Here is a 24,768-nt window from a genome sequence, read left to right as displayed (position 1 = left end):
TGTTTTCTGAGCAGGAGTCTGAGGTTGGAGTCCCAGCTGCCCAACATCTGGTTCAACGCTGTCGCAGGGTATGGAGGAGGGCCCGGGCTGCGCTTCTTAAGACTTCACGGCTACAACAGCAACGGGCCAACCGTCGGCGCAGACCAGCACCAATTCTGCGTCCAGGGCAGAAAGTCTGGCTTTCAAGCAAGGACCTTCCCCTCAAAGTGGAGTCAAAAAAATTGGCTCCAAGGTTCATAGGACCATTCAAGGTTATAAGGAAAGTAAATCCTGTTTCCTACCGTCTTCTGCTACCCAAGTCCTTACGTGTTCATCCCACCTTTCATGTTTCACGTTTAAAGCCTGTTAAATACAGCCCTCTGTTTCCTGCCACCAGGCCACCCCCAGCACCATGCATCATCGATGGCCAGCCGGCATACACTGTCCGGCGGCTACTGGACTCTCGGCTGGTTCGTGGAAGACGTCAATACCTTGTGGACTGGGAGGGATTTGGGCCAGAGGAGCGGTCTTGGGTCCCTGCTCGCCACATACTGGACAAGAGTCTTATTAAGGACTTCATTCGGCTCCACCCGACCCCAGCTGTTGGGAACGTCAGGAGCCGTTCCTAAAAGAGGGGGTTCTGTAATGTTCTGCCTGGTTTCACCACTGGATGGCGTACTTTCAACCCCAGATCACCTCTTTATTAGAGACTTGTAGCACACCTGTATTGATTCTTTGCTAATTGCACACCCTATTTAAATGCCTCACTGACTATTGTTCTTGTTCAGTCCTAAAGTCTTTTTGAGTTTGATGCTGCCAAGGATTTTTGGTTAGAGAATTAGCTGTCTTCTGTTGAGTGTTGCTTTGGATTTCTCTCTTGTCTGACATTTAAGGACAGAGTTTTTTGTTTTGTTTTGAGTAAAGATCTTTAGGAGTCAGACTCTGAGCCTCTTGGTTATTTCCTCTGCATTTGGGATACCTGCTTCAGTGGAGTAGTGGTTAGTGCCAAGGTTATACACAATACATACCTGAGTTCGATCCCCATCTGGATCATAACAATTTTTCCATTATGAATGTCCTCATAAGCAGTTTTTTTGACATTTTACTATTTTTAAGGACATATTGTCCTCAAAAAGTTGATCTTCAACATTTTACTATATTTGTGAGGATATTTTTTTCATACAAATGTCCTCAAAAGTTGGTTTTTAATATTTTAATATAATTATGATGGTATTTTCTGTCATGAATGTCAAAAGATGTTGTGAGAATATTTTTCTTCATGAATGTCCTCAAAAGTTTTTTTTTTTTACTTTTACTATAATTGTGAGGATATGTTTTCCTCATGAATGACATCAAAAGTTAGTTTTCATAATTTTACTATAATTGTAAAAATATTTTTATTCACGAACGTCCTCAAAAGTTGGTTTTTAATATTTTAATATAATTGTGATGGTATTTTCTGCCATGAATTTCATAAGAAGTTGTTGTTTTTATCAGTTCACTATAATTTTAAGAATATTTTGCTTCAGGAATGTCCTCAAACATGGGTTTATTATATTAATTTCTTCAATGAACATATTTTATACAGTTCTTGCACAAAACAAAAAATAAACATAATAAAAAGTATGATTTTAAAAATTCTGTTACCTTATATTTTATAATACAATTTTTATTATAATTTTTTTTGTATTAGAACTTATATAATGAGCATAATAATAATATATTTTATTATATGGATTTACTCTGTTATTATTATTATTTAGCTCAAAATGTAAATAACAACAACAACACTTCTTTTGTATAAAGTAAAAACAAACAAATAAACTCTTATGTTAAAATTAGGTGGTTTTGATCAGAAAAAGTGTCAATGTGTCATAGTGAAACTGTGTTTAGAGGATGTCGATACGGAAGTGTGTTTTACAGCAGAGGGCACTGCTGACGTTCACTGAAGATCTCTTCGCGAATTAAAATGTTGCATGTGGATTTAGTACTTGGAAACTGAGCTGCTATTTGGAAACAAAAAAAGTTTTTAGAGCTGATGGCAGCATGTGTGTGTGTGTGTGTGAGTGTGTGTGTGTATGTGTCATGTGATCATTGGATCCTTCACCTGAAAGATGAAGCATGAATTTTATTCAGAGCTTCATCATCTCTCCTTTCACTTTCTAAAAAGGTAAGTACTTTTCCTTTCTACAGCATTTTTTTTCTAAACCTCAAACACTATATTTAATGGTCAAAAATGGAAGCAGGTTATGAGAGTCTATTGATTTAAATATCCTTTAGGCTAATAAAAATATAATTTTATAACATTTGCTCTGATTAGAGTGTTATGAAATAATTCTGCTAATTATATTCCTTCCTGTAATTTAATATTATTGAATATTTCCTATTTTAAACTTCTAATTTGCACTAAACTGCAGTAGTTTATGTATTTAACTGCAGATGGGAAACTGAAGTTTTCAGTTAACAGGTGCAACTTTATGATCAGATAAAATGTTGATGATGAAAACCCCACTGCAAGTAAAAAGTGTTTCATTATTTTGAAGTTGAAGACAAATGTTTTAATTAATGAGGCTTAGTTGTGGAATCTTAGGTAAGAAGTTTAAAAGGTTTGGTGCTCCACAATAAATTGATGTTTAATTCAAATCTTACTGAAAACATTGAAGGACATGACTAATTGTGAATTTAACAGCGACCTAGTTTGCATATACATAATTCACACATTATAGCAAACGGGTTGCTTACAAAACCATATAATGACCTAATTCTGATTAATACTGGAAAACTATCATGCATGCAAACACAGTCAGTTCCTGTTTTAGTTAATGCCACTTTTATTTATAACACAAAAGTCTCTGACCAGATATAAATAAGACCATGCATGCAAGATTCCTGTGACATCGCTTTAGCGATCAGTTACAGATGGATGTGGCGGGTATTTATCTAAAGATTTTATACTTGTATGCATTGTATATTTGTAACCTAGTGGTTTGATATGGAGATTAGGAAGATGGCACAGCAAGTCTTCTGTTCTCTGGACATCAACCAGACTACAAGGAAGAACAAACATAAGAAAAAACGAAAATAAACTTTATATTCAGTATTCACATTTAAAGCACACAGAATTCTTTAAATTAAGATTTTTTTATTTTTTTTTTTGCGTGTTTTGGCGAAAAATTAAGGGTTGTTTTTGGCTTTGGACTAAAACAAAAAGCAGAAGGGCTTAATGAAAAAAAATGCAGATTCATTCTCTCTTCATTCTTTCTCTTTTTGTCATGAATATGACCATTTCCCAGGTAACCGCAGTAAACAAAGCAGCACAGCACCTGATTTTGCAACTTGCAGTGCTCATATTTAATCAATTAAACCATAGCCTTTTCAAGTGTAAGCTATATCTCAATTTGCATGTATATATATATTTTTTTTTCAGCGGAACACCACCACAGTCTTCCCCTAGCGTCCATCAGTGATCCTTTCCTTCCCGCAGTAAACATCGCTGTTGTAGGTTGCCAAGTCTAGGGATCAAATTGGTTGAAATTTGTATGTGTTGATTGTGTGAGAAGTATGCATTTCCTGCAAATTTGTTGGCGTGATCATATAATGAGGTTTGGGCCATACAAATTACAGGAGTTTTACCACAGGCGAATGTAGCAAACATACAAAACAGATTGAAAATCTTTCAATAGAAAGATTAAAAATATGTGAGAAACGTGGTAAAATACTTAAACGGGATGATGGCGGGATAGAATGGTAAACTATGGGAGAAAATGGGAGAGATGACGGGTATGGTGTATGACTCTCATTCTGACGGCACCCATTCACTGCAGTGGATCCACTGGTGAGCAAGTGATAGAATGCTACATTTCTCTAAATTTGTTCCCATGAAAAAACAAACTAATCTACATCTTGGATAGCCTGTGGGTGAGTTAATTTCAGCAAATCTTCAGTTTTACATGAACTATTCCTTTAAAGGAGACTATGACCTCGCATCATACATTCACTTCATATCATTCATTCACTATGAAACTGTTGATGGCAGCAAATCTCTGCTAGTATGCACTCACCACAGCACACATTCACAGAAACAGTGACCTTTCTTAACATGTGTGAACAAAGAATTGTGGCCAAGCTGGCAATACATGCTAAAACAAGAATAAGGCAACCATAATTTACATTTACATGTGTTTAGACGCACTGTGCAATATACAACGTACTACAACAGTGTCATCATGGACTGTCATTACATCTGAGAGTTCTATGCAAAATTTGACACCGAAAAAACTCTCTTTTTATCCTCTTTCACTTTACAGCTAACGAATGTATGAGACAAATAATAGCAGGTTGAGAAAATAGCTTGTGGTTAAACCCCGGAAGTCTCTCGGCTTAAAGAGAAAGATGATATTTCCTGAACTTCCTTGAACCCTCTCAGGCCTTTAGACACTTGCTGTAGCTATGAGAGGACACAGGCGTAATTCCTTAGTCAGCAGTATGAACCGAACTTACTTCCTACTTCTGCTGTGCCTTTGAGTTATTGTTTTTTATCCGCAGTTCAGTTTGACTCGTCTATGTTTGTTATGATATCCAGAGCGTCATAGTATTCAGAGCATCTTGATGGGTCAGTTTGAGAAAGCAAACTTTTCTAGAAAAGTGCATTTCGGGACACAAAGAAATGAGAGGTAAGCATTACTATTTGTCATCATCACACTTTCAATCACAAAAATGCATGCAGCATGTGCATCTTTAAAAGATGTCAAGACCAATTTAAAGACAGACAGCGAATTGAATTAATAAGTCATACTGTCAGACTATATAGTGTTGCATGCATTGACCTCAGCGGTGTTCAGGATTGATTTCGTAAGCCTTGATATTGTCTAAAGAACTCAACTGACATGGTAACGAGTCTCTGTTAAGCCTTATATGTAAGCTGCATTTTCTAAAAATGGTTGTAACTGAAAACACATCACATGCTTTGTTTATAGCCAACTTTACTGTTATGAACACTAGGTAAGCTGGGTTTACCTCAAGAGTGGATAAAGTTCAGATAGCTCATAAATGAAACCGTTGAGATGCAACTCAACATGTTGCTCAAATAATGTTGAAATGAACAAATAACAGTCATATATGTTAAAAAAACAGATATGATTTTTGTCATCTCATTTGTGCCTAGGCACGCACATGAAGTGACGCAAGTATTCTTATATGAAAATATCTCAATAAAGATGTTGTTCAATACATATTTTAGTCTATTAATAATAATGCAGATGTCAGGATAAATGTGTAGAGTCACCCATAATTTTATGCTTTATGCAAATGTCACTTTTTAGCTATAAAAATAATTTGATACTGCTGTTGAATTTTCTTCATCGTGATATATTCCAGTTTGACAGAGAACAAATTCCAACTGGACTCAAAACTAAAGACTATTTTTTATACTTGATGATATTAGTGAATCAACTGGTGCAACTACTCTAATAAATAAAAAGGGGATAAAAAAATAAATTAAAAAATAAATAAAATGAAATGAAATTCAAAATAAAACCTTCATTTGCAAGTGAATATCCTACTTTGGACAAAAGCCTCTGCTAAATGAATAAATGCAAATGTAAATATACTTGGCATTAACTCAAAGGTTCATTAGCTAATCATTAAAAAAACGGATGAGGGTTGAGTTGATGTTGTGCCTCAGTAGCATCATTTTTAGAGATAGTGCAGATCTTTGTTTGTCGCTACAAACACGAATTGCTTTTACGTTTATTTTTCTAAAGGTCTAACAGTTGTCTTGTTCCACTCACTGGTCAGAGTCTGACGGCTTCACACACTCACTAAACAGAGTAAAGCGAAGATGGAAACTTTCAAAACCACAGAGCGCACTTGAGCCTTTGACACAGAGATGCTGTGTTAATCTGATTCAGAGAGGTGAACCAATGATCTGTCTGCAGACTTCTTTCTTTCAAACAACACACTCGATACTTTGCCTTTCTAAAGCACACATGGGTAAAAGCACATGCATTTTTGCATGCTGTTTTGGAAAACACACCTCAGATTGGTAATACTTTAGAGGTGAAAAATGTTTCTGCAAGTACTTTTTTAAGGTATTTAAACACCATAGTTTTGCTTTGAGATTCATTCAATCGCGATGAATTTATGAGAAGTTTCTACATTAAAATGATTTTTAGGACAGCAGCATCTTTCAAAGAACTTAGATAAGGATCAAACTGCCGTCCTATGTTATAGGCAGACCATGTGACAGGAAGTGATAAGATGGTGTCTAAACTTCATATTCTAGATGTGAGAGGAAGCCTCAGACTGAGTCATGGTGTGAATTTACTGTATCTGCTGTGGGTGGAAAAATAAGATATTATTAGTTTGCTAAAGACATTCCTTTCTGTATGAAAAATGAACAAAATAGTCTTACACATGACTTAGATTTTGACAAGTGTTTGATTTTTTTATTGCAATAAACTATGAACAATTTATTTTAAAGTGAACACAAAATACACATTTCCACTTAAAGGTTTGGGGTTGGTAAGATTTTTTAAATGATTGTCTTTGTGCTCACCAAGGCTGCATTTATTTGATCAAAAATACAGTATTGTCACATGTATGATCTGTCTTTGGTTTAGTTTTCTGTGTTTCCGTTCTCCTGGCTTGTTTGTTTCCATGGTTTTTTATATAATTAGCCTTTACCTGTTTCAATTCTCCCAATCAAGTTTCTATTACTTAAGTCTATGTTCCCCTATGTTCCTTTGTAACAGAATAGCAGAACAACTAAGTAAGATTAGCGGCATTTTTCTTTCTTTCTTGTTTTGTTTTTCCTCTCTCCGGGAATGGCTATCCCAGCAGAGCAACAGAACCATTCGCTGGAGAGCCATACCAGGGACTTTTTCGATCTGACGTGCCTTATGCACTATACGTGTACGCTTTCGTGGAGTTTGGGCTGGAGAATAACAAATCACCATTCACTGTCTGCCCCCCTGAGGAGGATATCTCCAGTCCCATTCCCAAACCAGAGACCATAAAATGCCTGAGCCCACTGCAGACGGAGAGTCTGAGCCCATTGCGACTGAGCCGATCATTGACACAGAGCTGGAACATCGAGCATCGTCTGACCAAGTGTGTGAGCTGGCAACATTGTCCGTTCCTGATGGAGTTTTACTGGAGATCGAGGGCTTGGGGGGAAGCCCCTGCCCACACTGCCACCGCTAAGGGTCTACAACTGGTCACTGGACCACATTATGAGGAACTTATGGATTGTTTAAAGTGGACTTAATAGACTGGATTGGAGGAGTATTACCTCCCGCCCAGCCCTGAAACTCCTGCTCCATCCTGGACTCCTACGAACTGTCACATGTGTGATCCGTTTTGGTTTAGTTTTCTGTGTTTCTGTTCTCCTGCATGGTTGTTTCCATGGACTTTAAAATTTTTATTAATTAGCTCAGTTCTCCCAATTAAGTTTCTATTACTTAAGTCTGTGTTCCCCTATGTCTGCTATCATTTGGATTTGTGTTTGGTTGTGCCCATTCTCTCCTGTGAAATATTTGTTATACTCCTTTGTGTGCTTTGTCTTGCACACCAACACGTAACGAGTATAAAAGGTAATCTCATGAAATATTATTGGAATTTAAAATGACCGTTTTCTATTGTAATTTACCGTAAAATTGATCAATTCAATGCACCCTTGCTAGATAAAACTATTTCTCTCTTTAAAATATTTTTACCAACCTCAAACATTTGAATGACACCGTACATATTAACACAGGTTTAAATTGTGTAGGTTATTCCTAAAAGACCAAAATGATTGTCTTTGTACATTTTCAGCCAAGTTTAACAACTTGTTGTCTCTTTTTACAGGAAAAACCTATTCTTGAAATCAGCCGAATAATTTGAGAGACTAAACAACATATGATGGAAAAAGCATTCAACTCTTTTATAGTGCCATTCAAACCAGTATGTAACCACGTCGCCTCAAGCAATTAGTTTAACAATAGAGAAGTTTCATTTGAATCTTTCTGAAGATGACAGAAAACTTGTACGAGACGAATCAGTTTACAAACCACACCAACGGGACCTATTTGTTCCAGCACAGCCCAAGCACATTGGGTGCACCTCACTATGGTGTACCAAACATAAACTCGATCCAATCGTCTCCAATGTCTCCTCGACTCAACCATGAGTCGCTATCATCTCCTGGCACTCCAGGACATGAACTTTCTCCATTGCTTGAGATGCCAAACAGTGGCGGAACTTGGGAATATAATCAGTTTGGAAAGACATCATCGTGGGGATCTTCTTCTCACGAAGAACTACCAGAGACGTCTCGAATCTATCCGTTTAACATCACGTGTCAGAACATCTCATCAATGACCTGCAAAGACAACAGCAGTATTTCTCATCCTCAAAGGCTGGACTCGTTCTCAAAGGCCTTCCCTACTAAAAACATTCAACTTCTCTTTGACGATAGCAACAGGACAAATGATAAGCACCCAGAAAATCACATTTCAGGGGTTTTGCACATGCCTCAAAGTCTCCCAGAAGGATCGGACAGGCAACCTTTGGAGTCTCCAGTTTTTAACCCAATGGTCATTCAGGGTCAATGTGATCAGACTGGCTTCCATCCATCAGAAAGCCAAAACTCGATGCACAGCCTTTACCAAAACCATCAACAGTTTCACTATGGATACCAGCAACACAAGCAGAAATTAAACAACATGGAGCAGGTAAACAGGAGCCTCCAAAAACCACAGAGCTCTTGGCATGGTTATCAAAGCCCTCCAGTGCCATATCCAATGGCCTTGAATCAACAACAAAGAGGGATGTTTGCACACAAAACTTACCTGGATTCTCAAGAACCTGCTCAATCGCCAACCTTTGACCACCGTCAAGACTTCAAAGTCCCGGAGCAGCAGATTTTCCATTACCAAGACCAACAACATCTGCGTTCGCTTTCCCAACCCGGCAATCCTTACCTCGCACAAGATCACGTCCAATCAATCCCTGCAAAGCAAAATAACATGTTTAGCGATGTTCGTCACTCTTCACCAAACACACCAGTGTTCTCGAGTCCCAAAGAAGATCAATCTGGTTTCAACTTCTCCCACCGAAATGAAGACCTCTACCAAAACAAGAGCTCAGGGGTCTGTAAAACTCTTCCACAGATGACTATGATGGGAGAAATTTTTCATCATGCCACTCCACATGCTTCTCAGTGGTCAAAGGTACTGTATTTTTTATTTTATTACTTCATTATAGACTCATTTGCATTTAAGTTAAAGGTTTCTCATGAATACCTTGCAGGCTCCTTCACCAGATTTTCAAGAGGAGTCCATTTCACCTCATTTCAGGTTTGACTCCAACCCTACTTCTATCCATTTAGGAAAAATCTAATTTATTTGAATAGAGCATGTTCTAAATACACATTTCAAAGCAGCTTTACAGAAAGTTGTGATGTCAATGTTGATAATGTCAGTCCATTAATGCCTTATCACATTTAGCAGGTTAGCGCTGGGTGATAATATAGTTTAAATTTTGCAGCAAATAAACAAGTATTTTGCTATATACATAGCCCTATGTGATATATATATATATATATATATATATATATATATATATACACCCTACTTTATATAAAGAGCTGTATATTAACATAATATATATATATATATATATATATATATATATATATATATATATATATATATATATATATATATATATATATATATATATATTATATATATATATATAATATTTCTTATATAATATATAAGAAAATGTAAAGGTTGGGTATACTTGTGGTAACACTTTACTTAAAGCCTTTACATATAATGCATTATAAAGTGTTATTAAAGGGTATAATGTATTATAATTATTCATAATGTGCATTGTAATACATTATATCTTATTTAAGACTACCAATGACCAAATTTAAAATGAACAGTATAACAATTGAATTGATAAGTGTTATAACGTGGAACTATGGTTACAATTATTCATGTGATCCTAATGCATTGAAATGTGCATTACAAGGCATAATTAATGCATTTAAACAACTTTTTATAATGCATTGTGCATAAAGGCTTTAAGTGCTACAGTAATTGTATAATTCATTATTAATTTATAATTCGTTGATTATTATTAATTCACCATCTGGTGATATTGAGAATTATGAAAGCTGAGGTCTTGTTACACAATTGGTATTCGATTTATAAAAAACTAGGTGTAGTGACAACCATTAATACTATTTGGTCATGTGTAGTATGTTTAAGGAAATACTATTTCAGTATTTCTGTCTCAAAATTTCACTAGTGCTACTTGATGCCTTTTTGTTTTTATTTTTGTAAAATTTACTAGCAGTGTCTGGGTGAAAACTGTTTCTACACCATTGTTTTTAGTGTAATATATAATATCACTAGTCCTCTAGTATGCAAGCAAAGGCAACCCCGAAAAACTCAATGCTCCACTCATATTCTTGATGTATAATATAGTATTCTGGATTTCTGTAGATTAGAACCAGAGTTGTCGAGAGAGGATGGATCTCATGCAAAGATGAGATGCACTGTTTGTCACAGGGAGTTCAAAAGTCTCCCGGCTCTGAATGGTCACATGCGCTCTCATGGAGGACTGCGGACACACCCCACATCCCTCAAAATGGTATGAACCAGTCATTTTGATCATCAGTGGTTTGTGAAAACGTGCATGCTGATTTGCCCCATTGCTTGGTATTTCTTTCTTGGTTTTAACAGAGAGACGGGCACATTCTGTCTGAGGCTGCTCAAAGCAACCCCATCATCTTACCAGTGTCAGTACCTGTCAAGGACTACCAGACCCCAACCAAACTCCCGCTCAACCTTCTGTGCCAGCAGAAAAATGAGGAACAGAGCGGTTTAATTAAGACTGGTGCACAGTCACCCCTCCTGTCGGTACGAAACCACCCTTCCTGTGTGAGTTTCTGGCATATAGTTATTTTTAAAACCTGTTGAGAAATTTATAAGCTCGAAAGAATTTATAGACTGCAGATGCTCAAAGTATTTTTTAAATGTAAAACTTCACTCTTATGCTGTATTTTATGATAAAAAATTACAAGGTTTAATAGGAAATGCATAATTAAAAAGTGCTTCACAAACAAAACAAAACAAAATTGCTACTGCAAATAGTGAAAAATGGGAACATAAAGACTGTCCAATTCGATGTGATCCATATTATTTGTGAACTACACAGTAAAATTATATTTCTCTTCTAAACGTGATTTCTTTGTTTTCAGTTAATGCAAACCTCAAAAAGGAGTTAAGTAGGGCGAATGTGAACCAATCAAACATCTGATAATTGTTTTTGATGTTGGCCGAACTGAAACTGTTTGCTTTGCACAGGATTTAATGGAGAGAGTAGAATGGGTTACACCTTATTTTAAAGTGTCCTTGTTACAGTGTAATTATACATACATTTAAGTTCTGAGTAATATTCATTAAGTATATGTTCTTACTATATTGTTAGGTTTAGGATCAGGGTTTGGATTAGATTTACTTGCTTATAACTATGCATAAATTATTGTTATTATAATAGAAGGTGTAACGTGTAACAAGTACACCTTTAAACCAAGTGTTAAAGTAAAATGCTAAAATTGACTATTATTTTTTGTATTTCTGAACAAAATGACAACAGGAGTCTTGATAGAGTTTAAAGTTGGAATTTGGAATGTTGGAATTTAGAACCGTTTCAATTACATTAGGTTACCATTGTGGTGAAGAATTGGAGCAGACTTAGCATTTAGCATGCTAAAATGTTCTGTGGCTCATTAACAAAACAACTCGATGATATAGAAGTTATGAGAACATATTAAGTTTGTGTTTCTTAAAGGGATAGTTCACCAAAAAAAAAAATATAATTTACTCACCCTCCATAGCCAATGACTTTTAAAGTATTTTAAAGCCGATGGTTACCAACTTTGCTTTGTCATTTTCATTTTTGGGTGAACTATCCCTTTAACTGATTCATGTAATTCTGACCAATTTTAATGTTAACCTCACCCCCCCCCCCCCCCACATAACACATTCTAGATAAAGAGATCTGTCTCAGATGGAGGATGTGCACAAAAGCAGGTGAAAAAGAGGTACCGCCACTGTCTGGTCCCGTTGATGATTCCCTCGCCCAGCTCCGGTCAGGAGTCCAGAGGCGCAGTGCTCTTCCGCAGTCAGCTCAAGACGGCGAGCAGCATTGGGGACGACGTGCCGTACACCCCTCCACCCATGCTCAGCCCCGTACGCCCGGGATCAGGCCTCTTCAACGCCATCAATGGAAGAGCCAAGAGCAGCGTGGTCGAATATGCTGCAGATGGGGCTGGTTAGTTAATGCAGTCAAAGTCCTTGGCATGACAATAGCAAAGATTAAAGACTTGTTTTACTGAAATATTTTAGATGCATTGTTAAAGCACCTGTATTTTTCAAATTATAATATGCATTATCCATGTTTGTCTATAACAGGTGATTTGGATGACTCTGGTGAGACTGCAAGGGAGAAAGTGGTTAATGTAACACCGTAAGCATTTTAATGTGTTTACAAAAGATATGTCACTAGGAAAAACTAATTAAACTATGTGTTAGATTTTCTAAAGAAAATGTTAATGGTGCCCATGATGTGTTGTGGTCTGTTGCTAGGGTGTTGATCATGTAGGTAGTTGTTTATTGGCAAAAAATATGAAATGGAAAAATATTTTATATTTGGATGCTTTTGTTCTCCCGAGAAAGTTTGCATTTGCATTTGAAAAATGTTGTGTTCTCACAATACTTTTACCAATGAATGCAGTTTCTCGGAGACAACCAAATTTTTTCCAGCAAATGAAAAAGCTTTGAAACACCATCCTCCCTCTGGTTTCATTTTTTAAAAGTGAGTTTATTCACTAAAGTAATATCACACTTCCTCTCAATAAAACCACATGATCTGAAGGTTTCATTTTCACAAGTGTTTCGAAACATAACACTCTTCACCTTAAAGCTACACCAGCAAAACAATGTTATTGCACATCATTTAACTGTCAATTGCTGCTTGATTTATTCAATAATTAAATTATATTTAAATATAAAACAAATTAATAATCAATAACTGACTTGATTTCTTTATAGCCGGATAAATGTTGGCGAGGAATTTCAAGCAAAGATCCCAGACATTAAGAGGCAAACCCTCACAGAGGAAGATTCCCATAATGCTGTTCTTTTGTGGTCGCCCTCCCAAGACCTGGATGCCCCTGATAACCAGCAGAAAGGTAGCTGAAATCACATTCAACACAAATAACATTGAGTTAAATGTAGCAATAGGAGACATGCAGTGATTTTATAATGCAGGAGGTATGATGCAAAGAAAATCATTCTTCAGCCAAGTAATTAAGTTCACTATACACTGGAAAATATGGTTTTTGAAAAATTACTTGAGTACATTTTGAAAGAAAATGCTATTTCATTCTTTCCACTTACAAATGTCATCCTCAATTCAACGTGTAACTCGCAGGTTCTGTTCTGAGTGCAATTTCTTTTCAATTTCTGAATCTATTTTGTTTTCAGTGCAGGCTAGTAACAATGCAACACAAAATAAAAAAATGTGCCCCATTAATATGATGTGCAGGTTTTTAGAGTCTAAAATACCCATTTTTAAATGGTTAATTTATTTTTGTGCACATGAAGGAAAAAGAAACCACCAATATCTGATTACTGTTGACTTTTTCCCCCTTTCTAGTGGACAATCTTCTGAAAATGGCTTGCTCTAGTGTGCTACCAGGCGGCGGAGCAAACACAGAATATGTCCTGCACTGTCTTTTTGAGTGCAGAGGAGATATTATGGTTAGTATTTTGCATATTATCGCTTCCTGACACTAAAGTTGATCTATAAAAAGCCTTAAAATAACTATCATGTTCCAGAATACTCTTGAAAAGCTTCTCCTGCCAACGCCGCCGAGAAACACATCCAGCCCCAAAACAGACTATCATTATGCAGGTGCGTAACATTTTGTGCAATCAAAAAATACTATTTTCGTCTCTCTTTTACTGTGGTATTCTTATATGCAAGTATTCCTTCCTGAGGAAATATTGAAGTATATATAAAAGAGTACCTATAAAGCGCCAGATTTTGCACAAACCCTCTTTTGGCATTAAACAACTACACTGTCAGGATTTTCTAAAAACGCGCAGTAAAGGTTAGCGCTGGAAGGATATGGACACAGTCATTTTTGTGGCTGATCTTATCGCATATGCATTTGTGGGAGTTTCTCTTTCAGAGCCAAAATTAATGGGAGGAAAGTACTGTATCTAAATGAATCACACAACATGATTTACTAAGGTTTGCACAAGTCAGTTTACTGGTATTTGTCCTATTGTTTCCAGCTCCAAAAAAGACACTATTTTGAGCTGTTCTTGGTAGATTGATTTGGTCATTACAGAACAGATCTGTGTCTTGTCTTTGTTCTTTAATCTGCGTACTGTCAGCCGCAGAACTTTCCACTCCTATAGGTGCTCGGTTTGCGCTCTCACGCTATAATTTGACCTGTTTCGTAAATCTGGCCCTAAATACTCGAATTACTGAATGCACCACATTACAGCTTTTCGTCTGCTCTTCTCATCAACTAGGATCAGACAGATGGACGCTTCAGGAAAAACGCCAGCTGAACAAAGCACTTCTAAGTCATCACAAAGATTTCTTTCTCGTCCAGAAAATGGTATTTGTCGTCAGTTAATCTTAAAAGGTTTGTGCAGGTTTTATGAAGGTACGTTTAAGACTTTTAAGCCCAAGTAAAGATTATTTAAGGAATAAGTTGAACTTTGTACAACTTTATTTTAAGGTGTCCTTGTTACATGTTATTACACACAATTAATTATGCATTATTACTGTACATGCATGTGACCCTAAGCCAAACCCTAACCATTAATTAATATTACTCAGAAATAAAATGTATAATTATACTGTAACAAGGACACCTTAAAATAAAGAGTAACCAGAAATACTTTAAATCTTGAATAGCTCTGCTAATCCACTGGAATATGGAAATAGCTTTTACTAATCACAGAGCAAAAAAACTATCATTATCTTGTTTTCCAGTGCAAAAGATTCTTATATCAAGATTAAAAAAAAAGCGAGTTGATGATTAAAATAACAAAAATCTGCCAGTGGGATCAGAAAAAACAGCTTCATTAAAAAAATAAACATAAAAGACGGATATTTGTCCTTTTTTAAAGCATAAACCCATTTAATTATTACATTTCTAATATTTCTAACATTGTAAATGTTTCTATATTTAAGGATGTTTAGATAGTTGTCTAGGAAAACAAAACAAATATTGAGGAACATATTTATTTTTTGCCGTAGCATTTGGGTGATGATTTTCTGCTTTGAATTTTAAGTCAAAATTTGTATAAGGAAGAATTTAGACTTTTTAAGACCTGCAGAAACCTTTTATTCATTTAATCTTTTGTTCTCCATTAATATGTTAGCATTCATTTGCGCCCCTGTGGTGTAGTGACTGTGAGAATGTGTTCTTTTATTATTTAGGTCAAGACAAAGTCAGTGTCTCAGTGTGTCGAGTACTATTACACATGGAAAAAGCGTTTGCGCTTGGGTACGAGAGTCAGTTCGGCTCTGTCTACACCTGTTCAAGACCCGCGGGTGAGTTACAGCACAGTTTTACAGATCAAACTCATCTAAAGCTTATTTCACTGATTTCACCTGCCAGTATTTGGACAATTTACACAATTAATAATTGCATTAGAAAAGAAAACATTTTTTTAAAAAAAAACGACTTTTAATTTAATGGCAAGACATTCAGGCATTTTTATTGTGATTTATTATTACATTATATAGTGACTTTCAAATATTTGTTCATGCATTGCCTGTATATTTCATGAATTAGGGAGACGCAGAATCAAATAAAGAAGCCAACAGCAAAACCAGGGAGCATGAAATATCAGAAAACTCCAGTGCGGTGTTTGTCTGTGAAGTGTCAAACTCAGTGAGTATCTGTGAGCCGGTGTACATACTGAAACCTCTAGGTGCTTTCTCCACTTCCTGTCATTTACTAGTATGCCCACACCTTTTCTCTCAAATATGCTTTATACTGCCTCTGCAGTCTTGTCAAATGTGTACTATATTAATCTAGAGAATGTGATTGTGTAGTAATCTGTAGCCTATCAATGTCTTCATTATTAGAAACATGTTACAAAAGCCAATGTGACATGTTTCTAATAATGGAGAAGATACTATGCTACTATATACAGTAGCTGATATTCAGTTATAGGATTCAAACTAAAAAACAAATCTCCTTACATACTGATTTGACAATAATAATCCAAAATGACGTTGTATTATTATTTATTTTTTACTCACCTTCAAGCTGTTCCAAATCTGCTTACTTGTACTGGATGTACACTTGTAGTACACTTGTAGTGAACTTAAAATTTTCTAAGTATATTTATATTAACAAAAAAAAAACTGTACTAAATTAAATAAAAGACCACATGAGTGTACTTTTAGGAAAACTTTTATAACTATGTTTCTTAACACACTTAAGCATACTTTAAGAAGTGCAGTTTACAATAATGTCAAATTAAAAGTTACTTAAAAGTACATCACAAATTATTATGTTCTAATAGTTTTTCTCAATTGATTAGAATTTCAACTTTAGTGTGTAATTTATATTACATGTAAAGTTAATAAATTAAAATATACTTAAATTTCAAGTTAAAATTTTTAACTTGAAATTTAAGTATATTTTAATTTACCGTAAGTGCTTGTCAGGAACCATATATTAAAAACTAGTGAATTAGTTATAACAATTACAAAGATGAACTTAAGTCCTGAGTGTGTCAAAAAACACTCCCAATTTCAACTAATTGCATTTAATTTAATTTAAACTATAATCAATTTTCTTTTATTGTAATTGTAAAAAGCATGCCATTAAGTTAACATTATATTTAGTTAACACTCCAATGTATCCTTTTAAAATACATTATTTCAATAACAAGTACACATTTGGAAGGTATTCCTAAAGTGTACTTTTTCATACAACGACTTCTGTCAATCTCCATATAAAACATATAAAAAACACGTTAAAAGCACCAGTTCCAACAGATAATCTTCTAGGTTTACAATTACAATATGATCAACTATCATATGGCTTCGGAAGACCAGTGCATGAGTAGCATGGATGTTAAAGGGGTTATATGACGTTGCTAAAAATAACAGTATTTTGTGTATTTGGTGTAATGCAATGTGTTTATGCAGTTAAAGGTTCAAAAAACTTTATTTTCCACATAATGTACATTTTTATTTCTCCTCTGCCCGGCCGTTCTGAATTGTGTGGAGTTTTACAAAGATCACCGTTCTGAAAAGCAAGGTGTATGCTGATTGGCCAGCTATCTAGTGCGTTGTGATTGGCTGAATGCCTCAAGGATGTGACAGAAATTTTACGGCCCGTAGTGTGATGCCGCGTGTCCCGGAGTGCTGAGACCAAAAACATCAAAACCCATTATAAATTAGCCATTTTTTGTATCTAGTGGGGACATGATTACTGATTATAATGACTTACACTGTCTTTTTATGTGTTGCGTATCACGCCGCATAAACACAAAGCCATGTCTGCATTTGCGATCTGAGAAACGACAAACAACAAGCACTACTCTACACTGCTCAAAACTCGTGTTTTAATCTACAGTGGAAAATTCTTTACATACTGTATGTAAACACACGTACAGACTGTGAGTCAGAAGCGCCAGACTGTTCATGCAAAGTTGGAATTACCCAACTTTATAGAAATAATCTTTGTGCAGAGAACCACTGTAGGCTACTGGCCCTGTCCTCATCCTCTGTTAAATGCACTGCACACATCTGAATATTTGGGGTGAACTGTTCTGGAACAGTGTTGTAAACACAACTTAATACCTGATTACTTATGTCCTCTTTTCGAAGACCAAACAGAGTAGGCACACAGCGTCTCCATGACATGTAGGCGACAGCAACAGCGATAATAAAGGTGACGCTTTCTTTCTTCGCATGAACATTTGGGCAGCGTTATGCAGATCTTCCCACATCGTGATGTAGACGTGTGGGGGCGTGTTAGAACGAACCATTTCAGGAGAGCTTGGTTGATTCTTAACTTTTATAAAGAATATCTCTTTGGATTTGAGACTTTAGTCTTTGGAACTTTACAGATCTTCTTCATGCACCAAGATCTTGTAACACTCCAAAGAGAAAGGAACAATTGAAATTGCATCATATGACACCTTTAAGATTTAGGGTGTTCCCTTGGTATTTTTGCAACTTATTAACCGCTGTCCTATGGAAAAATGGATTTGGAACCTTTTGTTTCTGGGTAAATATGACTATGTTTCTCACAGCAGATGAAAGAAGAAATGTGGACCCAGACCAATCTCCGGCTGCTCTGTAGCTCTCCGGCCGAAAGCAGAACGTCCACGCTGACCCTGCCTTTGGGTTCGGCTTCTGTGAGGAGTTCTCCCTCCAGCACCACCAGCGGAGACACAGATTCAGCCGTCGTCTTTCCCTGCAACGAGTGTGGAAAGTAAGCCACGTCCTGAGTCAAACACAGAAACATATTCTTCATACTGTTATGAATCACAGCGGTTGCGGTCTGATTCACGATTGTCTCGTTTCATAGGGTGTTTTTAAAGGTGAAAAGTCGGAATGCCCACATGAAGACACACCGGCAGCAGGAGGACATTCAGTTGTGGCAGCTGTCCAGGGCTCCTGAGCAAGATCGTGTGATGGCGACACCTGAATCCCATCCCGTTACACCACTAAAACCACCCATGAACATTCATTCTTTAACATGTGACGTGAAAACATCCATAAATGACATGTGCAGTGAGTCAATGCAGGAAATCAATTGTCCTCTGAAGACACTTCCTGTCCTACAGAGTCCTCTGGACTATATTCCAAGTTAGAAGGTGAATAAGTAAATTCTTTGTAGACTAGAAATGTCTCCTTCATGTAAATAGCACAGATTTATGTACATTGAAACTAAGGCTAAGGCACAATTTGTGTAAAAAGTATGCAATGTTCTTTGTTTTATCTGAAACTGATTTTCTATTATGTATTATCTGGTTTTGTATCTTATTTCTTTTGTAATAAACCACTTTGTTTGTGTGATTATCAAACACTCAAATTCACAACAGATTATATTCACAATGCAGTCGACTTTAGAAAAATGCTTTTCGTAAGCGGTGTGACTCTACTCAGCTAACAATGTGTTCTGAATGTTATGAAACTTTGCTTCTGGATGTTCAATAGACATTCAAAACATCCAGGAATAAAAACCTGTTTTCATGGTTGTGAGAACGTTAAAGGGACAACAGTTCACCCAAAATGAAAACGTCATCATTTACTCATCCTCATCTTGTTCCACATTTGTATGAATTCCTTTTTTTCTGTTGAAGACAAAAGAAGAAACTTTGAAGAATGTTGGTAATCAAACAGTTCATTAAATTCCATTGTATTTTCCATACTATAGAAGGCAATGGCTACCAGCAAGCATTATGGGAATGTTACTTTTTTTAAATTCAGTTGTAAAAAAAAAAAAATCTTGGACAAACGTCCAACGAAAAAGAAATAATAACATGAGGATGGAGGTGGAAAAACAAATACATTCTGTCATATTTTTTAGAGAGGGAAAGTGTTAAAATATTATCTTAATTCTAGCTTTTTTGAAATTATGGGAAATGTATGGGAAATATTTTAGATTTATTAGAAAGTTAATAGTTTATAGGAAACACAGATTTTTTGACTGGTGTGTTTTTGTATCAAAATACTGGTGCGTTTGATGTCTAGAGCACACCAAAATTAGATGAAAAATAAATAAATAAATGATGCCAAGAATGGATATGAATCGAAATGTGAGGTTTCCACCACTACAACACAGTTGGATGCATAAGTGCATAGTATACAAGTGCGTCATTTGGGATGCAACTATTGTTAAAGACCACATAAGTTTGAACAAACAAACATTCTAATAAAACTTTGAGAGAACCTCGGCAGAACGTTAGGTTTGGTTAAAGGGATAGTTCACTCAAAAATGAAAATATTGTCATTAATTACTCACCCTCATGCCGTTCCAAACCCATAAAACCTTCATTAGTCTTCGGAAAACAAATCAAAATATTTTTGATAAAATCTGACAATGCATGCACGTGGTGCTACTGCTTACGCTAACACGCACATGCGGAAGCAAGCCCATGCATCATAATACTCTTCCTATAATGGTGGTACACCGCTGTAGACGGGATGAGAATTCTTTAGTTTATTTTTTGATTTTTGTTTTCTTTGCGCACAAAAAGTATTCTCGTAGCTTCATGAATTAGCGGTAGAAACCCCTGAAGTCACATGGACTATTTTACCGATGTACTTGTTATGTTTCTGGACATGGGAACAATGCAGTTGTGTTGCTGTCTACAGAGGGTCTGAGACCTCACGGATTTCATAAAAAATATCTTAATTTGTGTTCTGAAGATGAACAAAACTCTTACGAGTTTGGAACGACATGAGGGGCAATAATTATGGACAGAATTATATATTTTTGGGTTAACTATCCCTTTAACGATCCCTAGATAAAATACATTTAACTACAATTTAACATTCAACAAGACTTATGTGCCCCCTAGAAGCTTGTGTTCTTCAAGTGAATGTCGCTTCATTGTGCCATCCTAAAGAAGCACAAAATCACTTTCACTGACTTGTTCATGAAATGCTCCCTCCTGGTGAAATGACCTGCACAACTCAAACCAAGCAGCTGAGACCTTAGCCATCTTCAAGAATCAGCTAAAAACACATCTCTTCCATCATCACTTGACCCTCGAGCAATCTCTTTTCTAATTTCTAATTCTCATTTTTTATATATATATAATAATAAAACTAGCTTCGTTTAGACTTTTAAATATGACTTATAAACTCTATATTAATTTACTAACTGCTTGTTTTCTTTAAAAAAAAAAACGATTAACGACTAGCTTGCTCTATTCTTTTTTATATTCTACCTGTTGTCTTTTTATTCATTATATAATTAAAGAACACAAACCTTGCTACGTGTACTTTTGCATCATTGGTCTTTTGTTGATTTTGATCGCTTCCATTGTCCTCATTTGTATCCAAAGCGTCTGCTAAATAACTAAATTTAAACGTAACGAGTGATTTTATCTAGTCAAACAACTTTTTTAAGATTATGGAACCCTGTATGGAACAATATTTTTATTTTCGAAAAGAAATATCTGACACGTTTGTGAACTCGCTGCTCTTGTTTAATGTGCACATTCAAGTACGCATACTGCGTGTTGCAAAAGTAGTATGCTGTCACTGACCCTATGCGAGAAATATGAGATTAAGGCAAGATCTAATTGTTTAACCTGCATAAAAAAGATATGCTTGTCAGAAGTGGGATTCGAACCCACGCCTCCAGAGGAGACTGCGACCTGAACGCAGCGCCTTAGACCGCTCGGCCATCCTGACATGCTACAAGCTAGCATTTATGCTAGTTTCATTGATAATATATGCAGTGCGAAATAATAACATTTTGCACATTTAATCTTGTGTATTGTGCTTTAATGCATTGTATCAATGCTACAAACCTTTTCTGACACGATCGTCTTTGATCGTCCCAGTGAAAAGACCGTTACACCACAGAAGTACACTGCACTGTAGCATTAGCTACATTAGCTATTTCCAGACGCTAAAAACTGTCACGTGATGAACGTTACTTAACTCAGCGCTGGTCGAAATCGACCAATCACAGTAGTTTATGGTTAAAGTAAAACGTACTTTATTTGATCAATTTCACGGTGATTATTGTATAACTTTTTAAAATACATTTCATCAGCAAATACACGCAAATACTATGTTCAAAATGTAAAAAAAAAACTATTTCAACGAAGACAAAACACTCGCTCTGACTTCACCCTGTTTCAATAGAAAACACAGGGTTATGGCCTTAGTGCGCGCTCTGGAGGAAGAGATAAATGTGACACAGACTGCAAGGATTAGTTATTGTCATGTGCCACCCAATGGTCAAACGCGACAGCTGCTTCAGTTCCAACTGAACAGCATGTACCGAACCACCGTATTCAGTTCCAGAGAGCTCACTTATTTCTGCATTGTATTAGCTACAATAACAATATATTAATGAATGCATGTGTATTTAGAGAAAATGAGCAGCGTGTGATTATCAGGGTGTTCAGAAGAGAACCGTGTAGTGCTGATATATGGACCACGTCGAGAAAACACTGAACTAAACAAGGTACAGAGCAAATTACTTGCATTTGCAATCAATATGCTTGATTAATTTACCCCACAGGCCTGTAGAGGATACAGTGTAGACCATAAACATAATATAATGTTGTTTTTTGAAACCCAGTGATATTTTAGTGTAATTTATATGTGGTATTTTTAATATGCGGTAATTAATATTTTGTGATTATTAAAAAGCATATGAAATATTTCATACATACAGCTTAATATTTTATTTTAGTTGAAATTTATTTAAAGTAACGGTTTTTTATTTATTTAAAATTGGTTTTAGGTTTGGATTTTAATTATATTATATTCATGAACTTCAGTAGGCCCAAATATTAGACTGTTTTTCCTTCATGTTGCAGAAATGCTGTTGTTTACTTGTAAATGATGTTTTAAATCAGAAATCTATGGCTTCGGCACAGCCTCCAAACTTCTCCTGGGTGGATCCTGGTAAGGTTGCAGGCCTGGCAATGCCTCGGATGACGGCCCACTATCAGTATCTGCTGAACAACGGCATTAAACATCTGGTGACCCTGAGCGAGCGCAAACCTCCTTACCACGACACCTGTCCAGACCTGACCCTTCACCACATCAGGATTCACGACTTCTGTGCGCCAACCTTTGATCAGATCAACAGATTCCTGTCCATAGTGGAGGAGGCCAATGCTAGAGGACAGGTAAAACCGGCCATTTAATTATGTTAATTCTATGTTTTTCAAATATCTATTAAAGCTACATAATCGCAGCTTAGAAATATTTAGCAAACTAGTGATTTTTTGTGAATTGTTTAAAAAAAAAGAGTTTTTATGCACCCATTGAGGAACATTCCATTTGATTATTTTGCTAATATTACGGGAATTTTACTTTTGAAAGTTTTCTAAACTTTTTTTAAAATAAGCAGTAAAATGTAAAAAATGTTAGACAAATGTCTTCGTAAAAGAAAAATTCATGAACCATGAATAAATCATGTTTTTGTGTTCAAAAAGGAACCAAATTTAAATAATGAGCAAGTACATCACAAAAAAAAACATCCTTCAAACTGTGTTTTTACCTTATTTTAATTCACTATGGTAAGTTACAGTACTTTTTAGAGTTTTCGGGATGGATTTCCCTGGATAAAGCATGCTTTTATCATTCATCTGCACATAATAACATCAGAGCTGATGAATTTATTAAATAATGATTAATAATTAAAGAAGGCCAGGCTAATACTCAAGGGTGTAGGTTTGATTTTGAAATTGGAGGGGACATAACAGCAGACAGCAACCTTCTCTCGCATTTATGATTGACTTTTGACCAGTTTTTAATGTCATCTAAAGTCTTTATTTATAGTTATGATAGCTAATATACAGTACTCTAATACATACCGAGAGCTTTTAATGTTACCATATTCATCAGATAAAAAATAGAAAATTTTGAGTATGTAAAACAAAAATTACAGCAGTATTGTTTCGTTGTATTGAGTGAATACTCAAAAAAGAATACAGCAAAATATAATAATTCATTTGTGTGTTCACAAAAATAGTATACGCAGTGAGCATCTTCAACCGACTGAACCAAAAAAAAAGTGAATGCCGCTGGTACAAAATCAAATCCCTAAACCAGGTAGTATTTGGTCTGTTTGCCTTTAAATAGTTATATATAGATATAGATTATAGTTTACATCATTATCAGATGTAAGAACAGCTATCATTCTGATGTAACATTTGTAACCTTATTTTATAACGACTGACTTTAAAAACAACAGCAAATAACACGAGACGACATCACAATATAGCAAGGGGTGTAACATTTCCGTCACACGCTTGAGGCATTCGGCCAATCACAACGCACAGGATAGCTGGCCAATCAGAGCACACCTCGCTTTTTCAGAACGATGAGCTTAGTAAAAAAATAAACATGTTTCAGAAAGACGGGGCATAGAGGAGAAACAATAATGTATATTATGTGGAAATAATGTGTTTTTAACCTTGAATCACATAAATACATTCATTGCAGTACACCAAATACACACAAAAAAAATTTTTTTAGAAACGTCATATAACCCCTTTAAGCATGTGTATGCTGAAGTCTTTGTCTTCGGCAGGCTGTTGCGGTGCACTGTTTGCATGGTTTTGGGCGGACGGGGACGATGCTGGCCTGTTACCTGGTGAAGAGCAGGAAAATCACTGGAATCGATGCCATTAATGAGATAAGAAGCATACGCCGAGGGTCCATTGAAACCAGAGAGCAGGAACAAATGGTGGTGCAGTTTTATCAACAAAATAAGGTGTAAAATAAAGCAATAAAAGCTCTAATCAGCCGTGGTTTACAGAGAATTTATAACTTAAAACCCCCTTAGCTGTTTTAAACCACGGCTTCGCTGGGTTTATAGCTTTTCAGAAACAGTTATTCCATATACGTTGTAAGGTTTCACAGAATAAAAACCAAGCAAATCAAGTGTAATGATGCAGATGTTTATGAATGTTATACAAAGCAATAAAGATTATTTATTTCCAATGTTTGTTTTTATTTTTGAAGACCTAT

At 35.8% G+C, this 24,768-nt stretch overlaps 2 protein-coding genes and 1 non-coding gene across 6 annotated transcripts; 2 read left to right on the top strand and 1 right to left on the bottom strand.

Annotated features, from left to right (window-relative positions):
* The first annotated feature begins 2,028 nt into the window (after positions 1 to 2,028).
* On the top strand, positions 2,029 to 19,130 carry LOC113117728 (transcriptional-regulating factor 1). 4 transcript variants are annotated; one of them, XM_026286623.1, is made up of 15 exons: positions 2,029 to 2,149; positions 7,828 to 9,191; positions 9,271 to 9,317; positions 10,479 to 10,626; positions 10,719 to 10,916; positions 12,030 to 12,312; positions 12,453 to 12,507; positions 13,092 to 13,231; positions 13,699 to 13,802; positions 13,881 to 13,956; positions 14,586 to 14,674; positions 15,505 to 15,618; positions 15,863 to 15,961; positions 18,345 to 18,526; positions 18,623 to 19,130. In XM_026286623.1, exons 2-15 carry the CDS (start codon positions 7,992 to 7,994, stop codon positions 18,906 to 18,908), a joined length of 3,021 nt encoding a protein of 1,006 aa, XP_026142408.1. In that variant the 5' UTR covers positions 2,029 to 2,149; positions 7,828 to 7,991; the 3' UTR covers positions 18,909 to 19,130. The 4 variants fall into 4 exon arrangements, with proteins under 4 accessions (XP_026142408.1, XP_026142409.1, XP_026142410.1 ...); XM_026286624.1 differs by lacking the exon at positions 2,029 to 2,149 and adding an exon at positions 4,383 to 4,652 and having other exon boundaries at positions 18,348 to 18,526; XM_026286625.1 differs by lacking the exon at positions 2,029 to 2,149 and adding an exon at positions 4,384 to 4,652 and having other exon boundaries at positions 10,719 to 10,895.
* Positions 19,131 to 21,379: 2,249 nt separating this feature from the next.
* On the bottom strand, positions 21,380 to 21,462 carry trnal-cag (transfer RNA leucine (anticodon CAG)). The gene has a single exon. It is a non-coding gene; the product is annotated as a tRNA-Leu (tRNA).
* Positions 21,463 to 22,005: 543 nt separating this feature from the next.
* LOC113117727 (dual specificity protein phosphatase 23) lies at positions 22,006 to 24,740 on the top strand. Its single transcript, XM_026286621.1, has 3 exons — positions 22,006 to 22,246; positions 22,644 to 22,919; positions 24,329 to 24,740. The coding sequence occupies exons 2-3, from the start codon at positions 22,650 to 22,652 to the stop codon at positions 24,515 to 24,517; spliced, it is 459 nt and encodes a 152-aa protein (XP_026142406.1). The 5' UTR covers positions 22,006 to 22,246; positions 22,644 to 22,649; the 3' UTR covers positions 24,518 to 24,740.
* Positions 24,741 to 24,768: the final 28 nt, after the last annotated feature.

This window comes from Carassius auratus, chromosome 17, assembly GCF_003368295.1.
Source record: "Carassius auratus strain Wakin chromosome 17, ASM336829v1, whole genome shotgun sequence".
Lineage (NCBI taxonomy): Eukaryota > Metazoa > Chordata > Actinopteri > Cypriniformes > Cyprinidae > Carassius > Carassius auratus.
The sequence above is the reverse complement of the archived record's forward strand: the minus strand, read 5'-3'. Positions and strand labels throughout refer to the sequence as shown.

Excerpts from the sequence above, each read along its gene's own strand:
- LOC113117728 (XM_026286623.1), top strand. The coding sequence starts at position 7,992 with ATGACAGAAAACTTGTACGAGACGAATCAGTTTACAAACCACACCAAC. Across the intron at positions 9,318-10,478 it reads TCCATTTCACCTCATTTCAG|ATTAGAACCAGAGTTGTCGA; the intron begins GTTTGACTCCAA and ends GGATTTCTGTAG. Across the intron at positions 10,627-10,718 it reads ACCCCACATCCCTCAAAATG|AGAGACGGGCACATTCTGTC; the intron begins GTATGAACCAGT and ends TGGTTTTAACAG.
- LOC113117727 (XM_026286621.1), top strand. The coding sequence starts at position 22,650 with ATGGCTTCGGCACAGCCTCCAAACTTCTCCTGGGTGGATCCTGGTAAG. Across the intron at positions 22,920-24,328 it reads AGGCCAATGCTAGAGGACAG|GCTGTTGCGGTGCACTGTTT; the intron begins GTAAAACCGGCC and ends TGTCTTCGGCAG.